This window comes from Genypterus blacodes, unplaced genomic scaffold (genome assembly GCF_046128005.1).
Source record: "Genypterus blacodes isolate CSIRO-AG114 ecotype Tasmania unplaced genomic scaffold, CSIRO-AGI_Gbla_v1 ptg000176l_1, whole genome shotgun sequence".
NCBI classification, from domain to species: Eukaryota; Metazoa; Chordata; class Actinopteri; order Ophidiiformes; family Ophidiidae; genus Genypterus; species Genypterus blacodes.
The window spans coordinates 607,825-630,319 of NW_027466977.1; the positions used below are offsets into that span (position 1 = coordinate 607,825).

General features: G+C 45.8%; 1 protein-coding gene across 1 annotated transcript in view; it reads right to left on the reverse strand.

Annotated features, from left to right (window-relative positions):
- The window catches only part of LOC143014045 (inactive dipeptidyl peptidase 10-like), a 64,184-nt gene that overhangs the window by 10,330 nt on the left and 31,359 nt on the right, over window positions 1–22,495 (reverse strand). Inside the window, exons 2-7 of the mRNA XM_076167822.1 lie at window positions 12,929–13,037; window positions 11,402–11,497; window positions 7,528–7,622; window positions 7,094–7,168; window positions 702–754; window positions 508–589 (exon numbers count right to left, since the gene is read on the reverse strand). Of these exons, the coding sequence (XP_076023937.1) occupies window positions 508–589; window positions 702–754; window positions 7,094–7,168; window positions 7,528–7,622; window positions 11,402–11,497; window positions 12,929–13,037 (510 nt within the window). The remainder of the gene's footprint in view (window positions 1–507; window positions 590–701; window positions 755–7,093; window positions 7,169–7,527; window positions 7,623–11,401; window positions 11,498–12,928; window positions 13,038–22,495) is intronic.

Below are 22,495 nucleotides of genomic sequence, written 5' to 3' on the forward strand. Positions count from 1 at the left end.
ATGATTTAGTTTAAGGGGGACGCCTCTCTTTCGCTCGCATCAAACACCGTCCTTGATCGCCTCGCAGCAGATGGGATGTGATCATTTTGCATTACACGCAGAAGTAAACGCTGATTTTTAAAGGCCTCTGCACTTCAAATGCAAAGCTGCAACACGGCCGTAAATCTGTTTGGGATTTGTTTAAACATGGAACAAAGTTTTGGAATTCATTGTAAGCTAAAGATTTATGAAGGGATAAGCGCTCCTCAGTAATCTTAGCGGATGTATACTTCCCCACTTTACATAGATTACAGTTCAGTCAAAGCACTGCACACCTAAGCCAAGTTTAGAGGAAACTGTTGACGACACATCACAACATTCCTCTAGGAAATTGTTTCTGTTTTGGTCTTTAATGTAAAAGTTCTTCAACTGCAAATAACCATCGTCTCAAAAACACAAGCCCTGAGCTCACACTGTGTCTCAGGCTCATCTGCTATGAAATGTGTTGTTAATGTTAAACAAACTCACAAGTTGCTGCCCATGAACGCCCCAGGAAGCAAACTGGAGGACTGAGTCGGACACCTCTGGAGGGTTCAGCTCCCGCACCTCCCTGACACCAGAACACACACAAACACAGTGTGTTTTTTTTAGTTACGTATAGATGTAGACCTGCTTTACATTTTTGGTTTGAAAGAAATCGTTTCGTAAACAGGATTACTCACCTGGTGTACAAGTTGTAGATCAAGTATGAAGCCAGGAAGGAGTGCTGGTAAACCTGAGGACCAACACACACACACAGCAGTTTCACCTTCACCGCACAACATTCCTTTTTCTTAAAGAGCCCAGCAAACTTAGCTAAGAGTTAATGGCTCTTGAATATTCTGAAGAACAGAGACCAAAACTTTTGTCAGAGTTGGCGTAAATCCTAGCGAGCTGAAAAGTAGCACTGCTGTTACAACCTCAAACTGAGCCTGACAAGCAGACGTGTCAAGGTTCTCTCACTGAAAAGCGACAAGACGTCAATGTCAACACCTCACAGAAATCACACAACATTCACAAACTTTAGAATCAATTCACATGTAGGATAAAACTTTAACCCTGAATACCACGCTATGACGCAGCTAGCAGGTAGCTAGCTGTGAGCACAATGCAGAAGCTTGTACTTGAATAAATTCATTGAAGCGACTGTACTGTGTAAGGGTTTGTTGTATTTGTATTTGTATGAGCAGGACAACAAACAAGGACGTTTCCAGAAGCTGAAGGATGCTGCTTTTATAAACCAATTTGCAGTTTGAGTTCCGCGGCTTTCATGGTAGACTGGTAACACTGTACACAGGTTTATCTATGATTTATTATGACTTTGCTCTCCTTTATTTTCTGGCAGAGGTCGATGAGAACCTTTGAGGAGCCGGAGAGCCGAACAGGCAGACGGGCTCCGTTCTGCTGTGTACATCATCTGTGTAGCTTCTCATTAGAGCGAGTCTATATTCAGATGATTCATTGGCAATTAGTTCTTTCCTCAAATGTCAATAACGCTTCTGCACCGGCCGCCTCCCCGCTCCCGCTGCTAATTCTCCCCGTCCGGCAGGAAATGGCCGCAGAATATCCACTCGGCTTTTATTTCTGGGATTTGTTGAGATAATGGCGGGAACATTAGCATAACAATATTACTGTAAGCCCGAGCCCCTCAGCTGCAGCGGGCCAGGCTGATGTACCCGCCGCCCAGCAGCCTTCACTCCTCATTTAGACTCCCCTCTCTCCTCCGCCGCCACGTCCTCCCGGGGAAAGACAAAATTGCCTTGTAACTACTTCTTCTTTTTCTTCCCTCTCTCAAAAAAAGGCGTCAAAAGCGCTCAGTAGACATCCCTGATAGGTGACAGCTCTGTGATGACTTCTTGATAAGCCTGTCAGCGACGGGCGACATGAGGGGGTGCAGGGAGGAGGGAGGATATGTGTGTGTGTGTGTGTGTGTGTGAATGTAGAGCTCTCTCACAGCACAGACTGCTTCCTCCGGTGTGTTTCTTGTTGCCGGTGAGGAGGCGTTTTGCGGCGTAGGTCATTTGGAACGCGCAGATTAATCTTAGTCGTTCTGTTTTATCCGGGCTTGGATCGTTGTGTGCTGCATCGTCACGACAACGGCAGGTAAGCGTTTTCATGTAAATACAGTGTGACAGACTTGGCCTCCCTGTGACTGACAAGCCGACAGTGAATCATTCTGAAGCGGCCACTTAAATGTCAGTCATCTGCTGCCGAGAGACAAACAGAAGAAGAAGGGTTTGTAATGTGTGTGTGTGTGTGTGTGTGGGCGGGCTGGTGATTCAAATGTAAACTTTATCTCCTTCATGTTTGTGATAACGCCTCAGAACTTTAAGGGGCTGACGCAGAGAGAGGAACAGTCGGCTCCGGTTAAGAACACGCGTCGATAACGAGTACACAACCTGTTTTTTTGGCGCGTTAAATGTCACGAGTCACAGACGGAGGAGCAGGGCGGTGACATTTCCCTTTGCAAATTCAGGGAAATACATTTCAAACAGAGCTCCGTTACCGCCGGTGATGGATGACGAAATGAAAGTTTGATTTCTAAAACATTCCACTTTTAGCACGTCGCACTTTTAGCTCCGGGTTTTCATGCAAACATCCATCATGAGGCTTCACATGACAGGTCGCCTCATTCTTATACCTGCTTTAGACCTGAAACAACCTGTGTGTGTGTGTGTGTGTGTGTGTGTGTGTGTGTGTGTGCAAGGGAGGCTTTCAAAGATGGAGGTAAACAAATGTAAACACTGTAATGGACTCAAATCAATGAATGGAAAGAAATCCGTAATGATTCCATTTGGCTTTAAGGAGGAAAAGTTTGGGTCAAACCAAATCAAAACATGGATTCATGAAGTACTTTGCTGAATCTGGTTTGTTAAAGAAAGAGCTGTGTTTGTTTAAAGAACTTTAAAGTATCACTTAAAGTCTTGTGTATGCATTGATGTATTCAGGTCTTTAACTGAAACACTTGAATCTTTTAGAATGAGAGTGTCAACAAATGAAAAGCTTCTCAGGTGAGCTGCACTTAAGATGACGGTGTTAGTTTACACGCCACTCGCTCTGTTTACAAGGCGACTTCCTCTACAGAATAGATCCTGCGTGCCTGAGTGATTCATTCTGACCTCAAAAGAAGTGCATGAGTGTCGGTGCAAATCATGGTAATGCACTTTGGAAATGAGCGTTAGAAAGTTGCTGATCATTAGGAAAAGATGGGAGTCGGCGGGACGTGTGGAGGCGGCAGGAAGCTGGCGTGGTGATGATGATGGATTCCTTAGGCGACCGGAGACAGTGGAGCTGGGCCGGGCCATTACTCTCCATACACTGAGGCTGTCACTCTGATGATGAACACATCTGCCTGGGAGGAGACGTGGTCAGTCTCCTTACAACATCGGCCACCTCCGTCCCGTCGCCCACACAGAGCTCATTATCACGCCGCCTCAGCTCGCCAACGCCAAGAGCCCAAGACCAGACGAGCAGACGAGCTGAGGAACGTCGCCGCAGAGAGGACAGACGTGTTGAGGTGCTGCGATTGGCAACGAGCTGTTTCAGGCCTTCGTTGTTCACACCTTTGTGTAGATTCTTCTGCCTTCCATCCCAAGCCGGAGTGAGAGTGAGTCCATAGAGTGAATGGAACCATATCATGTTCACACACTTTTATGGCTTGGTTTGTTTGGAAGTTGGTGTGTGTGTTGTCATAGGGTCTGGTTCTTCACAACAGAACCACAACAGATCTAAGCTAGGAACTTGATCCATGTTTTTGTAGCATTCGTTCTGATTTTGAAAGCGTTGTCTGGTTTGAGACTGAACTGACCCACCAGCTGGGGGCGCTGCCTTACGCTTCATAACAGCTACTGACATGGACCTTAGTGGAAACTGCATTTGGTGTGAGCCGGGTCGTGTAAAGCTGGAGCCCTCACACACAAACACACACACACACACACACACACACACACACCACACACGTAAACATTCGGGGTAATTTTAAAGTTTCCAGTTCAGCTAACCTGCGTGCGATTGGGTCTGCGGGAGCCGGCGGTGCTCCCACGGCGTTGCCATTATCTAATCATCCTGCTGCAGGGGCCGACGGAGCGCGGGGGAGGAAACGAAATGTGTCTCCATGTTTAATGAAGCCAGAGAGCGACACGCAGTGCGGACACAGCCGACTGACCGAGACCACCACTTTCCCCTCTAATAGGCCCTGAAAACTACTACAGACGCACATCGTTATCACGCAGAGACCGAAACTCACAGGCGAGGGTGGACGTGTAGATGAACTATGATGTCATCTATGTTTCTCCCGGTGGTGTACTTGCTAACTTGGTCTCTGACATTGTTAAGTTTTATGATTCTGCAGGTATCACTTTACAGGTCTGTGCTGATTGAAACAAACTGTCTAGTGTTTTGTTTAAAGCAAAACATTTGTGTTGGACATAAATGAGACGTGAATCACTTTAACATCAGACGCATGAACTACTGTATACATTTGCAGCTGTCTCGTTCTCTCCAAGTCTCTCTGTCCTTCGGGAACATTAAGCGTCGCTGCACCCACGCAGACACCGGAACACTTTGTCAACACATCTACATACATTTCAAGGTGACTTGGACTTTATAGAAAGAATGCATAGGAACTTGTTGAGCCTACGTAATATCTGCAATCATGTATTCACTGTAAACGTCTAATTGTACTGCAGGGTTTGCTTTGAATACCGGCGTGTGAACAAAGGGAGAGCTGGCACGTTGACAAGCGATGTTTCTCAGAAAATGCAATGAGTTTCAATTAGTGGAAGTGTAAGGGTCACATGTCCTATCCAAGGTGATGTCTTAATGGTATAACTCACTGTTCACAGTGTTCAACCTGTGCATAAACAGCTGAGGTGGAATCTGAGGACTGCAGGCAGCAGAGATCACATTTTGAACTCTTTTCTCTGTAGCTTCAACTGGAATGTTTACTCATTGTGAATATATTCTTCTCAAATTCCGTGTTTAAAGGTTGGAACAGGTTGATTACAGTTTGTCTAACCCGAGGTGCTGAAGGAGCTGGGATCTCTCAAAGTGCCTCCGTCCTTCACAGATGGTCGCTGACAAACGTTCCCCCTGTGTGTTGCGATGATAATGGGCGTCAGAGGTGTGTTTCTATCTTTAGCTGCACACCTGAGAGGCCGCGGCCCCCTTATCTCTGACGCATGGCCCCCATCGCATACATCAGCTGGGACGGGAGAAAGAATTACTGAGATGCTTGACATGGTTACTTGGGGGACGGTCGTCAGCTGATATACAAGGGCAAACTGTGGCTGCAGCGACCAATCAGAACACAGGAAGTGAACCTGAATCACCTTGGATGTCAGGTACATTATCAGTCTTGTGTTTTACCTCACAACTGATCTTAATAGTTCCATAAATCCAACTATATTAATGTTTGTTTCCATATAAGCACTATTTGAAACCTGTATCTGTAAAGAATGAGGCCACTTGGTGATGTTTACTATCTGGGAAAATGTGCTAAGAAAATGAATGAAACGTCTACAAAACAAAAATGTAAATAATTCTCACAATACTTCCTTTCCTCATCATCAGTGCTTGTCTTCTCTGGGTGAACCCCATGTGGAGCACATGGAGCCCTGAAGGGCTCATGTGGAGCACACGGAGCCCTGAAGGTCTCATGTGGAGCACAAGGAGCCCTGAAGGTCTCATGTGGAGCCCTTCAATGTCTCACTCCTGAGGAACGACCTACTCCCTATTAAGGTAACTACAGGGAGTGGACCCCGTATTGTAAGAAAGCTGCTATTGCTCCTTACAAACGTTCTCATTTGAAAACACTCTGGGTTGCACTCCCAGGTAAGTGGCCATTCTGTGTATTTCAAGTACAAACATGGCTTTTCAGAAACCTCTTTGAATAATGTAGCCTTGGAAAAAGGTAAAAGGCAGCAGGGGGGTTTTGGAAATGTAGGGAGCGGCGTGTTGGTGTGTTAAGAGGAACCACGCTGATGCATGTGATTTGCTGTTTGGGGTGAACAGATGTACAGCAGGGGAAAGCTTCAACATTAGTCAACCTTAACTAAACCCTGAGGAAATACTAATACTTTGTTTGATTTGACCCATTTTTCCACATTAATAAAGGCATCGAGCGGCACTTTGGCGTAAACAGCGTGCGGCGCATACTGCTTAATTCGCCCCGCTTGAATCAATTTTCTGTCAATTTTGTCTTTTGACATAAATTAATTCGAGCGTTCTTCCGTCCAGATATTCTAGAAAGACTTCCTCTGAAATTAAAACTAAAAGCTCCCTGATGTCAATGAGAGCAGCCGAGCACTGACTGATGGTGTATGCAGCTTTTGATTGGTTGTTATGGTTTCAGTAAAGGTAAAGCTCTGCTTCCATGTGGATCCAATCCACTGTGCGGGCGCTGTAATGCGTTTATGACTAAGCTTGTTCAGTGTTGGAAAATTGCTTAATTGGCCAATCGGAGCGGACGTAGACTTACCGCAGCTTTGTGGAGTTGGACCAATTAAGGCAGAGGGGTTTTGTGCCAAATAAGATTTTCGCATAGGCTGCTTTTTTTAAAACGGAAGGAAAGGAAATAATTGTCATTCTCTAAGGATGAAAAAAAGAGAGCGGTGCAGAAGTGAAGGAGGGAACAATGGAGACCATCAAAGCAGAGAATGCGTCTGATGAAAACACACAAAGAAAAGAATGTGTCCTTCATGAGACGGCGGCGCTTTCCCTCGTCCTCTTTGTGGTCGAAATAAAGAAGCGCAGAATGAAAATGGCTGACATTATTTTCAATGATTCAGTCAAAGAAAATTGGGAATAGAAATCAAATCACTTTCTTTCAAATCAGCCCAATTTTCACTTTGTCTATGTTTTGGGCATCTTGTGTTTCTGTTGCTTTACAGTGTTGCTGTTGTATTGTGTCTAATCCCATTATCTCCACCATTGTTGTGAAATCATCTTCAACTCCACACAAAATGAAAATCATCCAGCTCTGATTATCAGTCTCATCGTAAAGAAGTTTAGAGCTCAAACTGGCAAACGCAGCGTGGAGTCAAACGCAAACGCTGTACCGACTTCATGTTCTCACCTGTTTGACGTCGTATCCCAGGAGAACAAAGTTGAGATCAGGAGAAACTGCAAACTTAGAGGCCTTAAAAGTCGCCTGTGGGGACAATAAGAACACGCAGACGGCTCGTTGACTTAAACACTTAAAATGATTCACACACACACGTTGTCTCCACAGCCTTGAAGTGTTCGTTGTTTGAGATCAGCGTTAAAAATGATATGCTCAGATTTGCAGTCGGGTTGATGAGCAGAAATACATCTTAGCTCAAACTTATTTATGATCAGACATCTTTCCAAACAACATAGGAATGCATTGTTTTCTGCTTTGATGATTCAGCCTCCCTCCATTGGTGTAGGAACATCAATCTGTCAGAGCTCACATAAAGGTGGGATTAACTGCACAGCTGCCGGCAGATGTTTGATTTGTTTTGGAGTGAAAGAGGAGGCAGAACTCACAAACGTTGTGTTCTTCAGCAGGAGCTCCGTCTCGTTGCTGTGGACGCTCGCCTTCAGAACGTCTCCGTCCCAGTTCCGAAAGATCACTTCCTCCTCTAGGACAGAAAGAGACACATGATGGAAACCAGACATAATTGTATTAACTAATCAATTAACACTCAAAATACTGTCCGCATTGGTGAGGACTTTGATTATCAGCGTTATAAAATAGAGATGGAAGCTTTCAAGGGAACGCATTAAGCTTTACTCCACTTCCCTTCATTTCTGTAGTGTAATGCAGTAGAGAGAGACGATAAGATAAGGTATCCTTGAATGAAAAGAATGTCTAGAAAATCAAAGCGACTAAAACGTAAAGGTTAAACCAGATTGCAGCTATTAACTCAAATCTGAAGGTCTTGCACGCCGGTGAAAGCTTTATAAGTCATTGGACCGTTGCTTCCTAAACGTGTTGACATCAACGTTTAGTGTGAGTTTGTCTTCCACGCTCACACACCTGTTTAAAGACGCACTTGCCACATATGAGACTGAAATGGCCTGTTTCCACTCATTGTGCATAGCTGTGCTGCGACAAGAGAGAGTAGAAGCAGCTGAATGTTTGTTTGTTTGCTTGTTTTTAAAAGAGTTCTTAAATGAGACTGAATAGAAAGAAGGAACTTTGAGATCTGTGTGTGGAGTTTCACAGTTTCAGTGTTTGAAGTGGAAGCAGCTGCATCGGAAAAAGCTTGAGTGTCTTCTTCTTTATCAGTCTCTACTGTATATAAATGTTATGGACGTACATACTGCAGCACAGACGGCTGCTGATTAATGGAACACGGACACAAAGGAATTTGCAGTAAGTCTAAGACTTCTAAAATAATGAGATAAACACAGCGACACACAAAAGGCAAGCAAATGAGGAGCTGAAGGAACAGATGCCAGGCGTGAAGGGAGATCCTTGACGAGACCGAAGAAGAGGAAAATAACAACAACAACAACAACAAAGACTAATTTAAGAGGATCTACAGATGACAGCTCGGCTCCAGCGCTGTGATCCCAAAGAGGCCCGGGGTTCTATCAGCACAGGTGACAACTCCTTAATAATAATTCGAGGTTCCCCCGTCTGACGCCCACGCACGTCCACGAGTGACGCTGGGAGCTCGTCAATCTCAGAGAGACAGACAGAGAGAGAGAGAGAGAGAGAGAGAGAGAGAGAGAGAGAGAGAGAGAGAGAGACCGATCCCTTGTAATTAGCAGGTATGCGGGGGGGCGGGGGGTGGTGGATTCTCTGAAGGTCTCCCATCACCTACAGTAAAACAAACGTGTGCTTAGATGCTTCACGTGCAACAAAGGTAATTTGGAAAATGGGGCTATTGTCCTTGTGAGTCCACACTTCCATCATAAAAAGGCTTTAAGTCTGACACGTAATCTCTCCGGTCCCATGGAGGCACCGAATGTAAACCCGCCTAATGTTCCGATCATGAGGCGGTTCTTCAGCGTCCTCTCCTCCATTACTGCTTGATGGATATGAGACAGCGTGGCTCTCTGGGGGCACAGAGGACTTCCACTTCCTGAGTTTGAGCTGCACTTTTGACCTGGCGAAGGTTCCTTCAGAAACACAAGACTTGACTTTGAACAGACAGGAATCGCTGGATACATTTTTGAAATGTATGAAGTTCAGAGACCGGCACACGCTTGAAGACATTTAGTCGACCAGATTTAAAACAAATTGGAAATTTCTGATACAAGTGGAGCGTGACGTTGGGGAGGGACACGTGGAGGGACACGAGGAGAGACACGTGGAGGGACACGAGGAGAGACACGAGGAGAGACACGAGGAGAAACAGGAGGAGGAGACACGGGAGAGGCAGCGAGGTGAAGGCACAGCGAGTCGGCCTGGATCGGTGGGGATTTCTGTCACAGACTGCAACATCAAAGGAAGCTTCAGCGGACTCTTTCTTTTCCACCGGCGCTAGATTACGATTGATCTTTATTGCCGAGGAGTTCCGTCCCTGTTTAGGGCTCCTGAGTCAGAGTCGCCCACATTCACTCTGGGTTTGGGATCAAAAGCGTTGCCGCTGTAAAGCTGCACGGCGGGCTCATGCAGTATGAGTTACATTGTGTTCCTACACCAGGCTGTGTTTTAATGTGAGCAGAAAACAGGTGTGGAGTTTGACTTCTTAACATCTCACTAACAACAACTACACGAATATGAAACCACTTCACCGACAGCAGCAGAGAATAGAGCAGCACAGACAGAGTGGCGGTAAAGTGGCTGTTTAGCGCCTCTGACTGTGTGAGCCAAATGACCGCCGATAGACCAACAGGGCGACGCTGTGCACGGTTATTAATCGCCCGGCTGATTCCCTCACTGTTTGCTTTTGTTTGAGAATATTGTTTGCTGCAAACATAAATTGCGGCGGAAAAATAGAAAATTCCAAAGGACACACCCGTGCAATCACAATGAGTGACGACGGATGAAGGGGAGCCTTTGTGATTTGGTGGCAGGGCTTTTGTTGAACCGGCGCTGTTATTGTTATCAAAACAGTGAAATATGCTTTGGCTCTTTGTTCAGGAGCAGAGGACTACAATGGCATGTTTTCACTCAGTGTGCAGAGCAGTTTTCAGTACATTTATATGCACTTTACTGTACGTCCCCTTTAAATGGACCAACTCATAAGAGACGACAACAACAGAGACGACCAATTCATCAGACTGTGAGACAGCAGGGACACATTATCTGACATGTTGCCTCTAAACACAACCTACAATCTTACTGAAAGTCCTTGGAGACAGACAAGACTTTGGGTGCTATTAATTTCTTTTGAATAAGTCAAACCCTCTCCTGTTTGATGGAGGCCACTTTTTGTGTGAGAGTGTTGTGCCTCTGTACACAAAGACGGTCTGAACATCTCACACACTCGCCATGAATACCTCAGAGTGTTTGAGCGTTGTTGAAGTAGCTGCGAGTGAGGAAGGAAATGTAAGGAAACGGCAGATTTACGAGGTCGAGCTGGAGTTTCAAACCGAACCATCGCTCAACTAAACAACGACATCAATGACTGGAGTTTGGTAGACGAGAGGTTCTGAAATGGTAGCAGTAGTATAAGTTGTGGTACTTGAGGCCCCCCTGGCTGACGCGCAGCTTCAAATGTTCCTGTATAGATTACACACATCATCCTGAAAACTTCTTTTGTTTTCATGTGTTTCCGATTTTTAGTTTTCAATTCCTCCAGAGACTTCAAAGCCCAGCAGCCGTCTGAGGCGTATCCACGAGAAACCAAAAGCTTTTTAAATAATAAAAAAGTTCCATCTGTGCAAACATGTTCAAGGTAAATTACATTTTTTTTTAATTTGGCTTTGATCGTTTTCTCCCATTGATGAGGTATGAGCTTGTGTATTGCTTCAGTTTGACCAGGCGGCGTTTCTAAAGGGAAGCGTGCAGCGGTGGAAATTGCTTTGGCTAATCACCAGATTGTTTATGTCCTTTAACCATGTTGCTGCATTTGATTATAAAGCGTCTGAATAAAAAGCCTTTTAGATTAATATTTGTTAAGGTTAAGCCTTAGACGGTGAAGCTTTAGAAAGGAAACAATTATTATAAAAAGGGCAACAATAACAAGTAATAAGATAACAGGAGAAGATTAACACGCATTGAGAAATGAAAGTTTAATTAATTGTTCGGTGGCAAAGCTGTTTTTCAATGACATATCAGAATAATCCAAAGCTTTGATGCCCTCAGTCTCCTGAGTATGGCATCTGCCTCTTCTTCTTCTTCAGTCTGGAGAGCAGACAGAGGGCGAAGAAGAAGAAGAAGCCAAATGCATACTGGTGCATACAGAATGGAAGCATTTGCACTATTTACTGGACAGAAGTTGAAGCACTTGAACATACATACCGCTGATCCACTTTGCATCAGGGTCGTGGACTTGAAACGTTCTTTGAAAGAGGTCGTCCAAAGTCAAGTGAGAGCCGAGGGATTTAGCACCGTCGTCTGCAGGAAGACAGAAAATGACTGAAATGATTTAATACGCAACATTGGCAGCAAAACCACAGGCTGCCAAACAAGCTGGAGAAGTGGAGACAACCAACTAAAGAATGGGTTAATAGATCAAACATGGACGCAATATTGGAGGAGTTTTCTACATTTCCATGAAGCTGCGTTTGTCTTCGGTAATGAGAAACACCATTTTTCAAACACCGGCCTGAGTCTGGCAGAATAAGTCCTTCTCCATGTCCACATGCTTCAGTTTTCCCCTGAGGAATCCCTAATCCTGCTAGGGCCGGAAGGAACATCTAATCCTCCCGTGTATTCCTAGTCTGCCTCGAGGTCTCAGTGTGGTTGGATGTGTGCTGAATCCCTTGTCAGAGAACAGGAGCAGTGTTTCTACTCTCCCAGCTTCCCCAAACTCTTCATCATCTCCACACACCCCCCTCACTTGCATCTCTCCCTCACACCTCAGTTCCTTTTATTACAGACACGAGGAAAAGACACGAGACAATCAAACGGGAGCTTTGAGACTCTGATGTCCGAGCTTCTCACCCTGTGCTTAAAGGTGAATCCCAACATGAAACTCATTTCGGCCACTTTTGTCACAATTAATCTCAGATTGATTCGCTTTATGTTGGTTGATGACTACACATGTACCACAGGAATCAATACGTCCCAACACACAATGGAAACTGTGTTTGCTGTAGTGGAGGTTGTTACTTCAAGGCCTTCTGTCTGGGTTCTTCTTCAGTCAAGCTTGTCTGAATTCCCAATATGTGAAGAGGTTTAAACAGGTCATCCCCGAGTGTGAGAAGTGATGATGAGTGTACACAGCATTACACAGGGCTGCTCGCTCTCAGAGTTAAATTAGCTCCAACACTTTGGAATGATGTGTAAAGTGGCAGCAGAGCTGAGAGAGAGAGGGGAGAGAGAGCGAGAGAGAGAGAGAGCGAGAGAGAGAGAGAGAGAGAGAGAGAGAGAAAGAGAGAGAGAGAGAGAGAAAGAGGGGGGAGAGAGCGAGAGAGATAACTTCACGTAATTTCTCTCAAAACAGCCACAATTTCTAGATCTGGTGTATGCACTGATATTCTGAGAAACTTCAGCTGGTGGAATGGAACAATCACAGAACCATGTGATATTTTTGGAAAATCAATTCTGCAGGAAAAGACGGCGTTAGTAATTTCTCTCTTACACAAACGCACCTGAAGTACTCTGATCGTTTCGCTCTGAGTTTATGAATCAACTGTCTCTGTGGCGCCTTGACCGCCGGCTCGTGAGCGGGAGGCGTTTCGAGGGCAGGATGTGGCCAAAGAAAAGGGGAGGAGGGAGACAGCTTCTTCGCTGTTCCTCCAATTCTACAATACCTTATGCATCTGACCTCCATGGTGTTAGTTAATGCTCAAGAAGGGTTTTGAAGAAGAGAGAGAAGATCACCTTTGGAGAGAAGAACAATGGACAGTCCGATGAGCGAAAGCACCACCAGGATGACCAGCAGAGAGATGGCGATCCCCTTCCAGTTCCTGTCGGATCCGATCGCCAATTCCTGCAGAAACAAGAGGGAGAGACATGAACAGGGTTAATAACCATAACAAGTGATTTCCCAGGACGACTGCAAATGAGGCACGACTAAAATTGTTCATCATGACTGAGGAGGTTCCTGATCGGGGCGGGTGTGGGTGGGGGGGAGGGGCGGTGTTGTCACATAGCCCTCGGTACACTTCTGTTTTTGGAAAGATTCTGTGGGGATTATTGTTTTTGTTTCACAGTGACAGCATAAAGAAAGAGCTGCAATTTCTATGTGTGAGCGGCTGGGAGGTGGTGGCGGAGGAAAAAAAGGCTCTTTTTCCGAGACGGGGAAATTCATTGTTCAGAGATGACAGTTATTTTGAAGAATTGTTGAGATTTGGGAACAATCTCCGGTGAGAGAACCTGGCTCACATTTGCAATTACGAGGGGGGAAGGCAATTCCATAGATCATGTGGAGATAAACATGTAATTCCAACTTTGTGCAATTTTTGCCACTGTTTTCATGAGACGTCAATGCAGTGTTAAAAAAGCACCAGGAGATTGATGGCTGATGTTTCTGTTAGCACTTGATAGGAGATTCCAGTACAATGGCAGATTAGGGGAAATGAGACCAATTGCAGAGGTTCTGGATCTTATTCAGCTTGTCGTGTTCTTGGATGTGGAGCTACACAGGTGTCATCACTTGGATGCCGGTCAGGGTGAACTGCTGGGATTGCAGGTTTTGGTTTCATCACCCTGAGGACAGAAGCTGGAGTCGCGTCCTTGACCGCTGGTTTCTGTCACATGTCAGCAGAATGGAGGGACGCCTGAGGGGATCGACACGAGTACGAGTCCTCTACGAGTGTGTGGCTGATACACAGTGCACCACTTTACTGGTCACAGCCACAGAAACCAGTTGTATAATGATGAAGAGCTACAAGATGGCTGAAAGTCGGCTCGATACCTGCTGGGTGTTTCATGGCGCCACCTTCTGTATGGGTGGCGCCATTTTTTAATTGCTGTAAGTATGTTTTAGGAGAATTTGTACTTCAACTTAATTTTCTTAAGAGTATTTATAGGCCATTGTCACAAGTAATTGGTTTTACTTCTTACTTTTATTCTCAATTTTTCATCCACCTAGTCATTTTTGACATTTTGTCTCTTCTTTTACCCAAGTACGCTTTGAGGTACTGCCACTGGTAACAGGTCGACCTTTTAATCACCTTAGGGGTCCTCTCAGCAGGGGGTCAAGGGGTCAAATCCTATTATCCAGAGTAACAAATCCTTACACAGCCTATCAAAGCTTAACTGAACAGAACATCTTCATCCGCCAATCCATTTATGGAAGCAGGGATTGCAGATCTGTGCCTTTGGTAATCATTTGTGTTCTGGTCGTCTGGTTTTCTCACAGTTCAGCTTCTCTAGCGGTGCTCGACTGCGGCCAAATAGAGTGTAATAATGGCAGATATTTAGCATGCAGGCCAGCAGTCGGGGGCGTTATGGAATCAGACTGGGTGATGTAGAGGAGATACAGTACGGGACGACACTCTGAAGACTTGGCCCCATTTTAGGAGCATAAAACAGCAGTGTGTCAAAGTCTTTATCTTCCAGACCTCCAGTCATTTAAGCAGCCTGACTGCATTCCCTGCGACGGCTCCGTGTTATAAATAAATCCATCTTTGCTTACAGAGCCCCGAGCTGCTGGAAAGCCATCTGTTTATTTATAGATCCACGTGCTTTCCTCCAGTCTTCTAATTGGGAGTATAATTCAAAGATAAATATCCCGGAGCAGCCCTGCGTTCCTGGCCTACATCGTTCCTCTTTCGTATAACTCCTGTGGCTTCCAGTCATTAAAATTTCCACATCAGGTTACAAGACGAAAAAAATAAAGTCATTTTTACACAGAAGCTTCTCCTGCAGTCGTAGATTCAACATCATTTTGTTTGTGTAGTGGTGTGTTTTCTCTGTTTGGTGTAGCCTCATTAAGCAGAGCAACCCTCATTACACCTCAGGGAACTTTATTCGCAATTGTGGTTCCTGCAGCAGGTCATTATTCATACACCTCAAACACTACCGAGCTGTTATGGTCCTGACAGTCTGCATTTCCACACGCTGGAATTCAGCCTTTCTTATCTCCCGCTGTGGAAATGTGATACAAAGAAGCTGTGTATCCATCTTTAAAAAAAACACATTCCATTTTCCATTAAATGCATTCAGAGCGTACAGCAGCCTGCAAACTGCAAAATTCCAAAAGCTAAATTCCCTTTTTTCCCCCCTTCTGAAGTGCTCTTCATTGACATTCAGTTGATGTAACGTCCTCTAAGATAAATTATGCATGAAAACAACATATGCAAACATCTGGGACATATTTTTCTCTACTGCACAAACCATCCAGCCAAGTCACAAATTAATAAAAGGATATTTGAGGGGGACAAGCTGATACTTTTACACTTAAGAGTCTCACTCTTTATGGAGGTATTTTCATCTAAACAACAATTTAAGCTGCAACTTAACAACTAACAATAACTTAATATTAGTGACGGCACATATTATCTATGTATATCAAGGCTGTGACGATTAATCATGTCAATTATAATAGATGGCTTCTATAATTACACCTAATGGAGTATTTGGCAAAGTGCTACGTGTAGAGACGGCACTTGGCGCGGCGCTAAGCTATGTGTCTTTATGATCTATGTCTTAAATGTGCCATATCACATCCAGGTCAAACTTCAAATCATTATAAGTAAGTACAAAATAATAGATAGACAGTATATACAAATATAGACAACTGAATAATCGAATAGTCAGTAGATTAACCGATGAGTTGCTAGCTTCATTTCAAACCAAACCTACTGTATCTCAGTTTTGAGACAATGAAAGGACAGAGCTGTGTTCCATCTGTGTCCCGCTGGCCAGGAGGTAAAGTGTCCATAGTCTCTCTGACCGTTTTGGGATCATGCGGTTGCTCTTCCACAGACACACACCCTGGTATCAGTAGTATTGAGCAAGGTGGACTTTAACAGATAAACACTTGCAGAAATTGGAACAGCGCGGGATAAGAGCTGTAAGTGTTGAAGCACACTGTGATATAGGCTCACTAATCGCCCTCACCATCTCCACTGGAAATGAAAACTCTTCTTCCCCACTGTGGCCCTATGGAGGCTTCAAATGGCCAGAGTGGCACATCTCAGGAGACCAAACACTTTGTGGCCCGGGTGGCAATTCAACAGGATTCATCAGGGAACACCCAGAGGTGGTGTGAGGTGTTCACTTCACAGGCACGTAGGACTGAAGGGACCCCTATGGATCCAAGCTACACACACTGGAAAGCATCTAAAAGCTTCTCTACAAATCCGCTCAACCTTAGGCCAAGAAAGCAGGTTTCTGTATCATTTGTTTTCAAAACTTCTCTATTTTTTCACACATTGCTTTCATATCAAACGCCCCATAATGCAGAGCAGCTGAGAGACTGTATAGGAGAAATAGATTCAGGATGTCATGAGGGAAAGTAGGACTCAAAGACGGTTCATTAAGGCTTTAGTGTCATTAAGGCATAAAGGCAGCGTATACAAAGAGCTACAGGCCGGCTAAGTGAAGGACAAATACCTCCAGACTGCTACAACGTACACAAAATGTTGTTGATGTCAATCTGGGAGGGAAATGACCTGAAAATCACAATCGCCAGAGATTCACTCTGATATCTTTCCCCTGCTGTAGTCAGAGTGAAATGTAAGCGCCGGCCTCCACAGACCAGAATTTCCACTCAATTGATTTCCAGAACAAAAAAACAACTCTAACCATCAGGCAGGAAAACTGGAACCATGGAAACCAGTCAGCTAATGTTTGGGCTCGCTGTGTTTTGGAACCGGTCGACTGTTGTGCTGCTGGCAAAATCCACGACGCCAGCAGCACAACGTGGAAAGGCAGGGACACACACACACACACACACACACACACACACACACACACACACACACACACACGCCAGCCATCTTCCTATTAACCTCTGTGGCTCATTTGATTCATTCAGGCCAAATGTGCTGCTGATCAAACTTGTTGCATTTAGTCCTTTGTGCATCTTTGAATGCATCACAACACAGCAGCTTTCTGTTCTTACTCTTACGTTCCACACCCGACTCTGCATCCCTCTCCTGCAGCATCAGTGTGCCGCCCTGAATGTAGCGGCGGCGTGGCAGCTTGCACATGAGATAATAGAGCGCGGGGCCATTTTCCCCTGCTGTAAAAGGCGTCTCAGTATTATGAAGATTCATCATTGTCACACCGAGTCACCCAAGAGACCTGAGAGATCCTCTTATCCAACTCTGTATTTGCCACATCTCAAATGGAGAAAGCAGCTGTCACCGGCTGTGTGTACGCTCCCAACCTGATGAAAAATGAGGCGTAAGATACAGTGTGTGTGTGTGTGTGTGTGTGTGTGTGTGTGTGTGTGTATCTGCATTACTGAGATCTGTTGCAAAAAAGTGAAATCGTCAACTAGATTCTGCTGCTTTTGATTGCAGAATCTAAACACTGGACGTCTCTGTTCCCTCTCAGCTCCTACACACACGACCTCATCCTGAAAGGGATTCCCTCATTGTCACCAGCATGACAAAAACAAACAAACAAACAAGAATCCAAGAATCCAAATGATGTCAGAATCTGATAAAGCCTTCGGTGGCTTCTTCCCGGCCCTGCGACGGCACGGTGGTGCTGAATACAGAGCGAGCGCTGGAGATAGAGAAAGCACTTAAGCGCACAGAGTAATAGTTTATAGATCTATAAAGTCAGCCTGTGTCAAGCGCATACAGATAAGGCCCAAACTGTCCTTAAAAAGAAAGGTTGATGCAGTCGGGTTTGACTTTACAGTACTTTTCCTCCCTGAAACTCTGCTCAACAACAACACTGAGGCTTAATAGGAGCCGATGTTCCTCGTGTACTCGGCCTTCTTGAATGGATTTCACCACAGGGACATTAAACTTACTTAACCCCGTCTGACTTTATCATGCGCACGTTGACAATGACAATCCAGAGAAATCGACTTTAGACCGCGTCTCCGCTCGCGGTTCCAGCCAGGACCTCGGCGAGACGGGAGACGAGATTTACATGATGAATTGGCAGAACGCAATATTCTAATAAATATCCCAGGAGCTGAATTTGTGAGATAATACATCACCTGGCTTTGAGTGGGGAGCTGGGACCACTTGACATTTCCATCGTATAAAAGCAGGGAGGAACGCCGCGCTTCACCGGCCATTCAGGCGCAGGAATATTAAGAGAAAGTGGGAGTGGGAGATGTCCTTTGGTTTCATAAAGAAGCTTCCCTGAGGTTCGTCTATATAGGAACACACTGATCTGTGTGTCCTCAGCCTGGGGAGATGGAGTGTGTTGGTGCAGACGGAGCGTCCGTCCGCAAAGTGGGGACGTCTACGGCCGGTGGATTGGTGCAAACAATGTGTGTTATTAATGGTGCCTATCTACATGCAGTGAGCAGTGTGTGTGTGTGTGTGTGTGTGTGTGTTATGTTGTGGAAAGTGAGAGGATCAACGTCATTACAGCTTCCCGGTTTCCTTGCTCAGTCCTCAGACGTGTGACCCTGTGACAGACCGGCAATCTGGGAAAGCAGGAGTTAATATCTGTTTACATTTTCAAGCACTTGGATATTGAGTCAAATGTGTGTTATTTCTCGTACTAAAGATGTTTATGTGTTTCCATCAGTGTGTGTGTAAATCCCGTGCAGTTTATTAGTGTGTGTTAATGTGAACTCTTACCTTTTTAAATGAATACACTTACAAAACATACATAAATGAGTGTGTGTGTTTATGTCTTGTTGTGGTTTTGTGTTCAGCAGAGAATCTGAAGCTAAGGCCTTTTATGTGTCTCAGTTATTAATGAGAGAAATGAAAGTAAGTAAAGTTCCCTCATGAAGTGAATATGAGTGTGTGTGAGCTGATCGTCTCCAGGTATCGATCCGACGCCCTGAGGAGCGATGAAGCTCCTGGAGGCCAAACACCTGACACAGACCTGGCACACATTACTTTACCTCTCGCTGTGTCGCCTCATCCGCGTGTGTGTGTGTAAATGAATGCCAGCGTTGCCGTAGTACCCATTACCCCGCCAGAAACCAGCATACGGGCTGAATCATTGTGTGTGTGTGTGTGATGGCTGGGCCGCTCGCCTGCAGTGTGTTTGGGTCGTATTAGCTGTCGAGTCTCTGAGTAGTGTGTTAGAAAAACTACTCTGTCCCACTCTGAGACATTTGGAGACGGAGCGGAACCATAGAAGTGGGACAGACAGCAGAGTGGAGGACGGACGGATTGAATTAGCTGCTGATGCTCTTTGAACGTCTAGAGTGCCGCTCCTGCCGCTCCTGCCGCTCATGCTCTCTGTCCTTAAGTTGGGTTATCAAACAGGAACAGCTTGCTTGCTTGGATAATGGTGTGGAGTCTTTGTATTTCTGTGTGTGTGTGTGTGTGTGTGTGTGTGTGTGTGTGTGTGTGTGTGTAAAGTGCCATCTGGGAAGTGGGGCTGCAGTGCATGTAACACTTTATAACAGCATTGGAAGGGAACATTTTTCATTCGCTCTTCCGTGACCTTTAACCCCTGGGAGGCTCTACCCTGTCGCTCTGCCTCCGGCTGTTCAGCGGCTCAGGAATTTCAGTAAATTACTTTCCTCGTGTTGGGTAACAATTAAAGCGTCCAAGCTGCATAACCAGGCTGTAATTTGCACATCTTAATTGGGGCTCCTGATCTCAAAGCGCCACAGACGCCTCACAGGAAACAGGAAACAGGAAATCGCAATATAATCACAAGCGCCGCGTTTCATAGATTAAAGGTGAATTAGTTCACTGAGCAGATTTCAGTCACAGAGGTTTGTTTGCCTGTCTGAACAAACACAACGCCGCCTTCATGTTCCCTCTGCTACCACGGCTCCACCCTGACATCAAGCAAACCCACTTCCTGTTTTGATGCCCTCACACAATTTCTGGGTTCAAACGGGTTTGAAAGCAAACTTGTTAATATGTAAATGTCTCCGCCTTTTACCGGGGAACATGTCGGTGTCGTTTCAGACATCGGCTTTCATCACCGGAGCCGCTCATCAAAGTCCATTAGTCAAAGCTGACCACTCTCATTGCACCCGGAACGACTGCGGGCGCTAAGAGGAGCACTCCCAGAAACATTTAATGAATTCATCTGTCGCGCTGTAACAAAGTGAGTTTTCATGCGTAGACAGGTTCTCCAGACTCATTTGCAGGGGTGAGCTGAGCCAAATTGAGGTCGTGGAGAAAAGGTATCGGTGTTATCGGCCAATTCGTCTCCTTTCAATGAGCTTTTTAATTAAAAGAAGGAAAAGTCGGTTAGAGGAAGTCTTCCCCCCCGTCGTCCTCCCTGTGAAGGAAGAGAGGAAGAAGAGTTCACTCCTCTCAGGGATCATAGTTAGATTCTGCCTCGTGGAAATAAGGTCAAGCAGGCCTTTGATGGGCGAGCGGCTCTGGTCTGCTGGTTGAAACGCTTTGTTTGTCGGAACATAAAGGAGCAGGTGGGAGAGGCGTTCATTCATCAGCCGTTGTTTTTGCCCCGACATTAACCAAACTAATGGAGGAAACGTCGCAGAGCTTCGATAAACTCTCCCAAGCCTGCTTATGAAAGAGGACTCCATACTGATATTAGTCATACTAAGCTCTTTATTGGCAATTCACTCCCGTGTTTGGATGAATGGAATCGTTTCTAATTACGGATGTTTGGATTTCAGCAATCCTAATTTCCCTCCAGCCACCCGCGCCGTTTATTTACTGCTGGAACAAAAGCGCCGCCGCCGCCAGAATGAGACATCAGGTTGAAGCCCCAGCTCCGGATATTCCAGAGAACCGATTATTATTACCATACACCCACACACACACACACACACACACTCTCAGGTCTCGACTTTGAAAATGTCACGTAAGGCAGACACACAATTTATCACACTTGTCAACGCTGAAATGTCAGATTTTCACCTTGAGCGATGGCCGGGCAAACATTCAGACACTAACAAAGCTGGATTCCTCTCCTCTGAGCTCTGATACTTCATGTTCGCTGCTCTCAAACGTTAACATAACGTCCCAAACTGTGCTGTAACAACTACCTTACAGCTCCATGGTTCACCTGGGTGTGTGTGTCGGATACTTGGCTTATAGGAACGAGTCACAGCAGAGGAGGAACTGTGAGATTTGATCCTGTAACGTCTGAATCGCGTCTCTATGATGCTGCAGGCGGAGCTCCACACTGACCGCTACAGGACACCAGCTGTACTGCAGCCTGGGAACGTTTAGGACCGGAACATGATCGTTTGATTACGTCTCTCTCAAAGCTTTTAATGTCTCACTCTGCAGAAGCCTTAAGATCTGTGTGAGATCAACAAGGCCTACAGCCAGCAGGGTGCAGGCAGTGTGTGTGTGTGTGTGTGTGTGTGTGTGTGTGTGTGTTTAGGTGTGTGTGTCTGTTTCAGTGTGTGTGTGTGTGTGTGTGTGTGCGCGAGTGTGAGTGTGTCTGTGTGAGTGTGTGCAAGTGTGAGTGTGTGTGAGTGTGAGTGTGAGTGTGAATGTGTGTGAGTGTGAGTGTGTGTCAGTGTGTGTGTTAGTGTGTGTGTGTGAGTGTGTGGGAGTGTATGTGTGTGTATGTGTGTGTGTCAGTGTGTGTGTGTGTCAGTGTGTGTGTGTGAGAGTGTGTGTGTGTGTGTGCGTGTGCGTGTGTGTGTGTGTGTGTGTGTGAGTGTGTGTGTGTGTGTGTGTGCGTGTGTGTGTGTTTGTGAGAGTGTGTGTGTGTGTGTGTGTGTGTGTGTGTGTGTGTGTGTGACCTCAGACACTGAAGGAAACATCATTACACTCTCATCTACAGCATGATCGCCGTCTCTCTGTCTTCACCTGCTGTCATCAGAAGCAGCGTGAAGGAGCTGGAACCTTTTGCGGTTGTGACCCAGAGACAAGATGACACGGCGTGTGACAGGGAGGGAAAACGATGCGGCGCCACCTCGCCGTGTGGCTCCGCTCATTACCCCGGCCACCCTGTCCACAATGGGATCATAATTAATCTTCAGCCAGCCGCCGGGCCGTCTTCCTGACAGGCTAAACGATCGGGGCGGCGCAGAGGCGGATAACGATGTCCTCTATTGTGACGTTAAAGTGAGATTCGATAGAGTTTAACAGACGGCTGGAGGGGGGGAGGGGCGGAGCAGAGGTAAAGGCCAGAGCGGCAACATGCGGCCTGGTTTCAGTCGGTTTGTCCCGGGAGCGTTTACAGGAGAGCGTGATAGTGCTAATTAAACAGCTGATGATAAAAACAACAACATCTCATATCTGCTTCACTTCACACACACCGCTTAGTCTCTCTGTAAACATACTGTAATGGAAACACACTCATTAGATCTAAATACAAAATCATTCACTGCCGCCTGCGTCCCCCCAGTCTGATGGTTTTGGGGGGGGGGGGGGGGGGGGGGGGGGGGGGGGGGGGAAT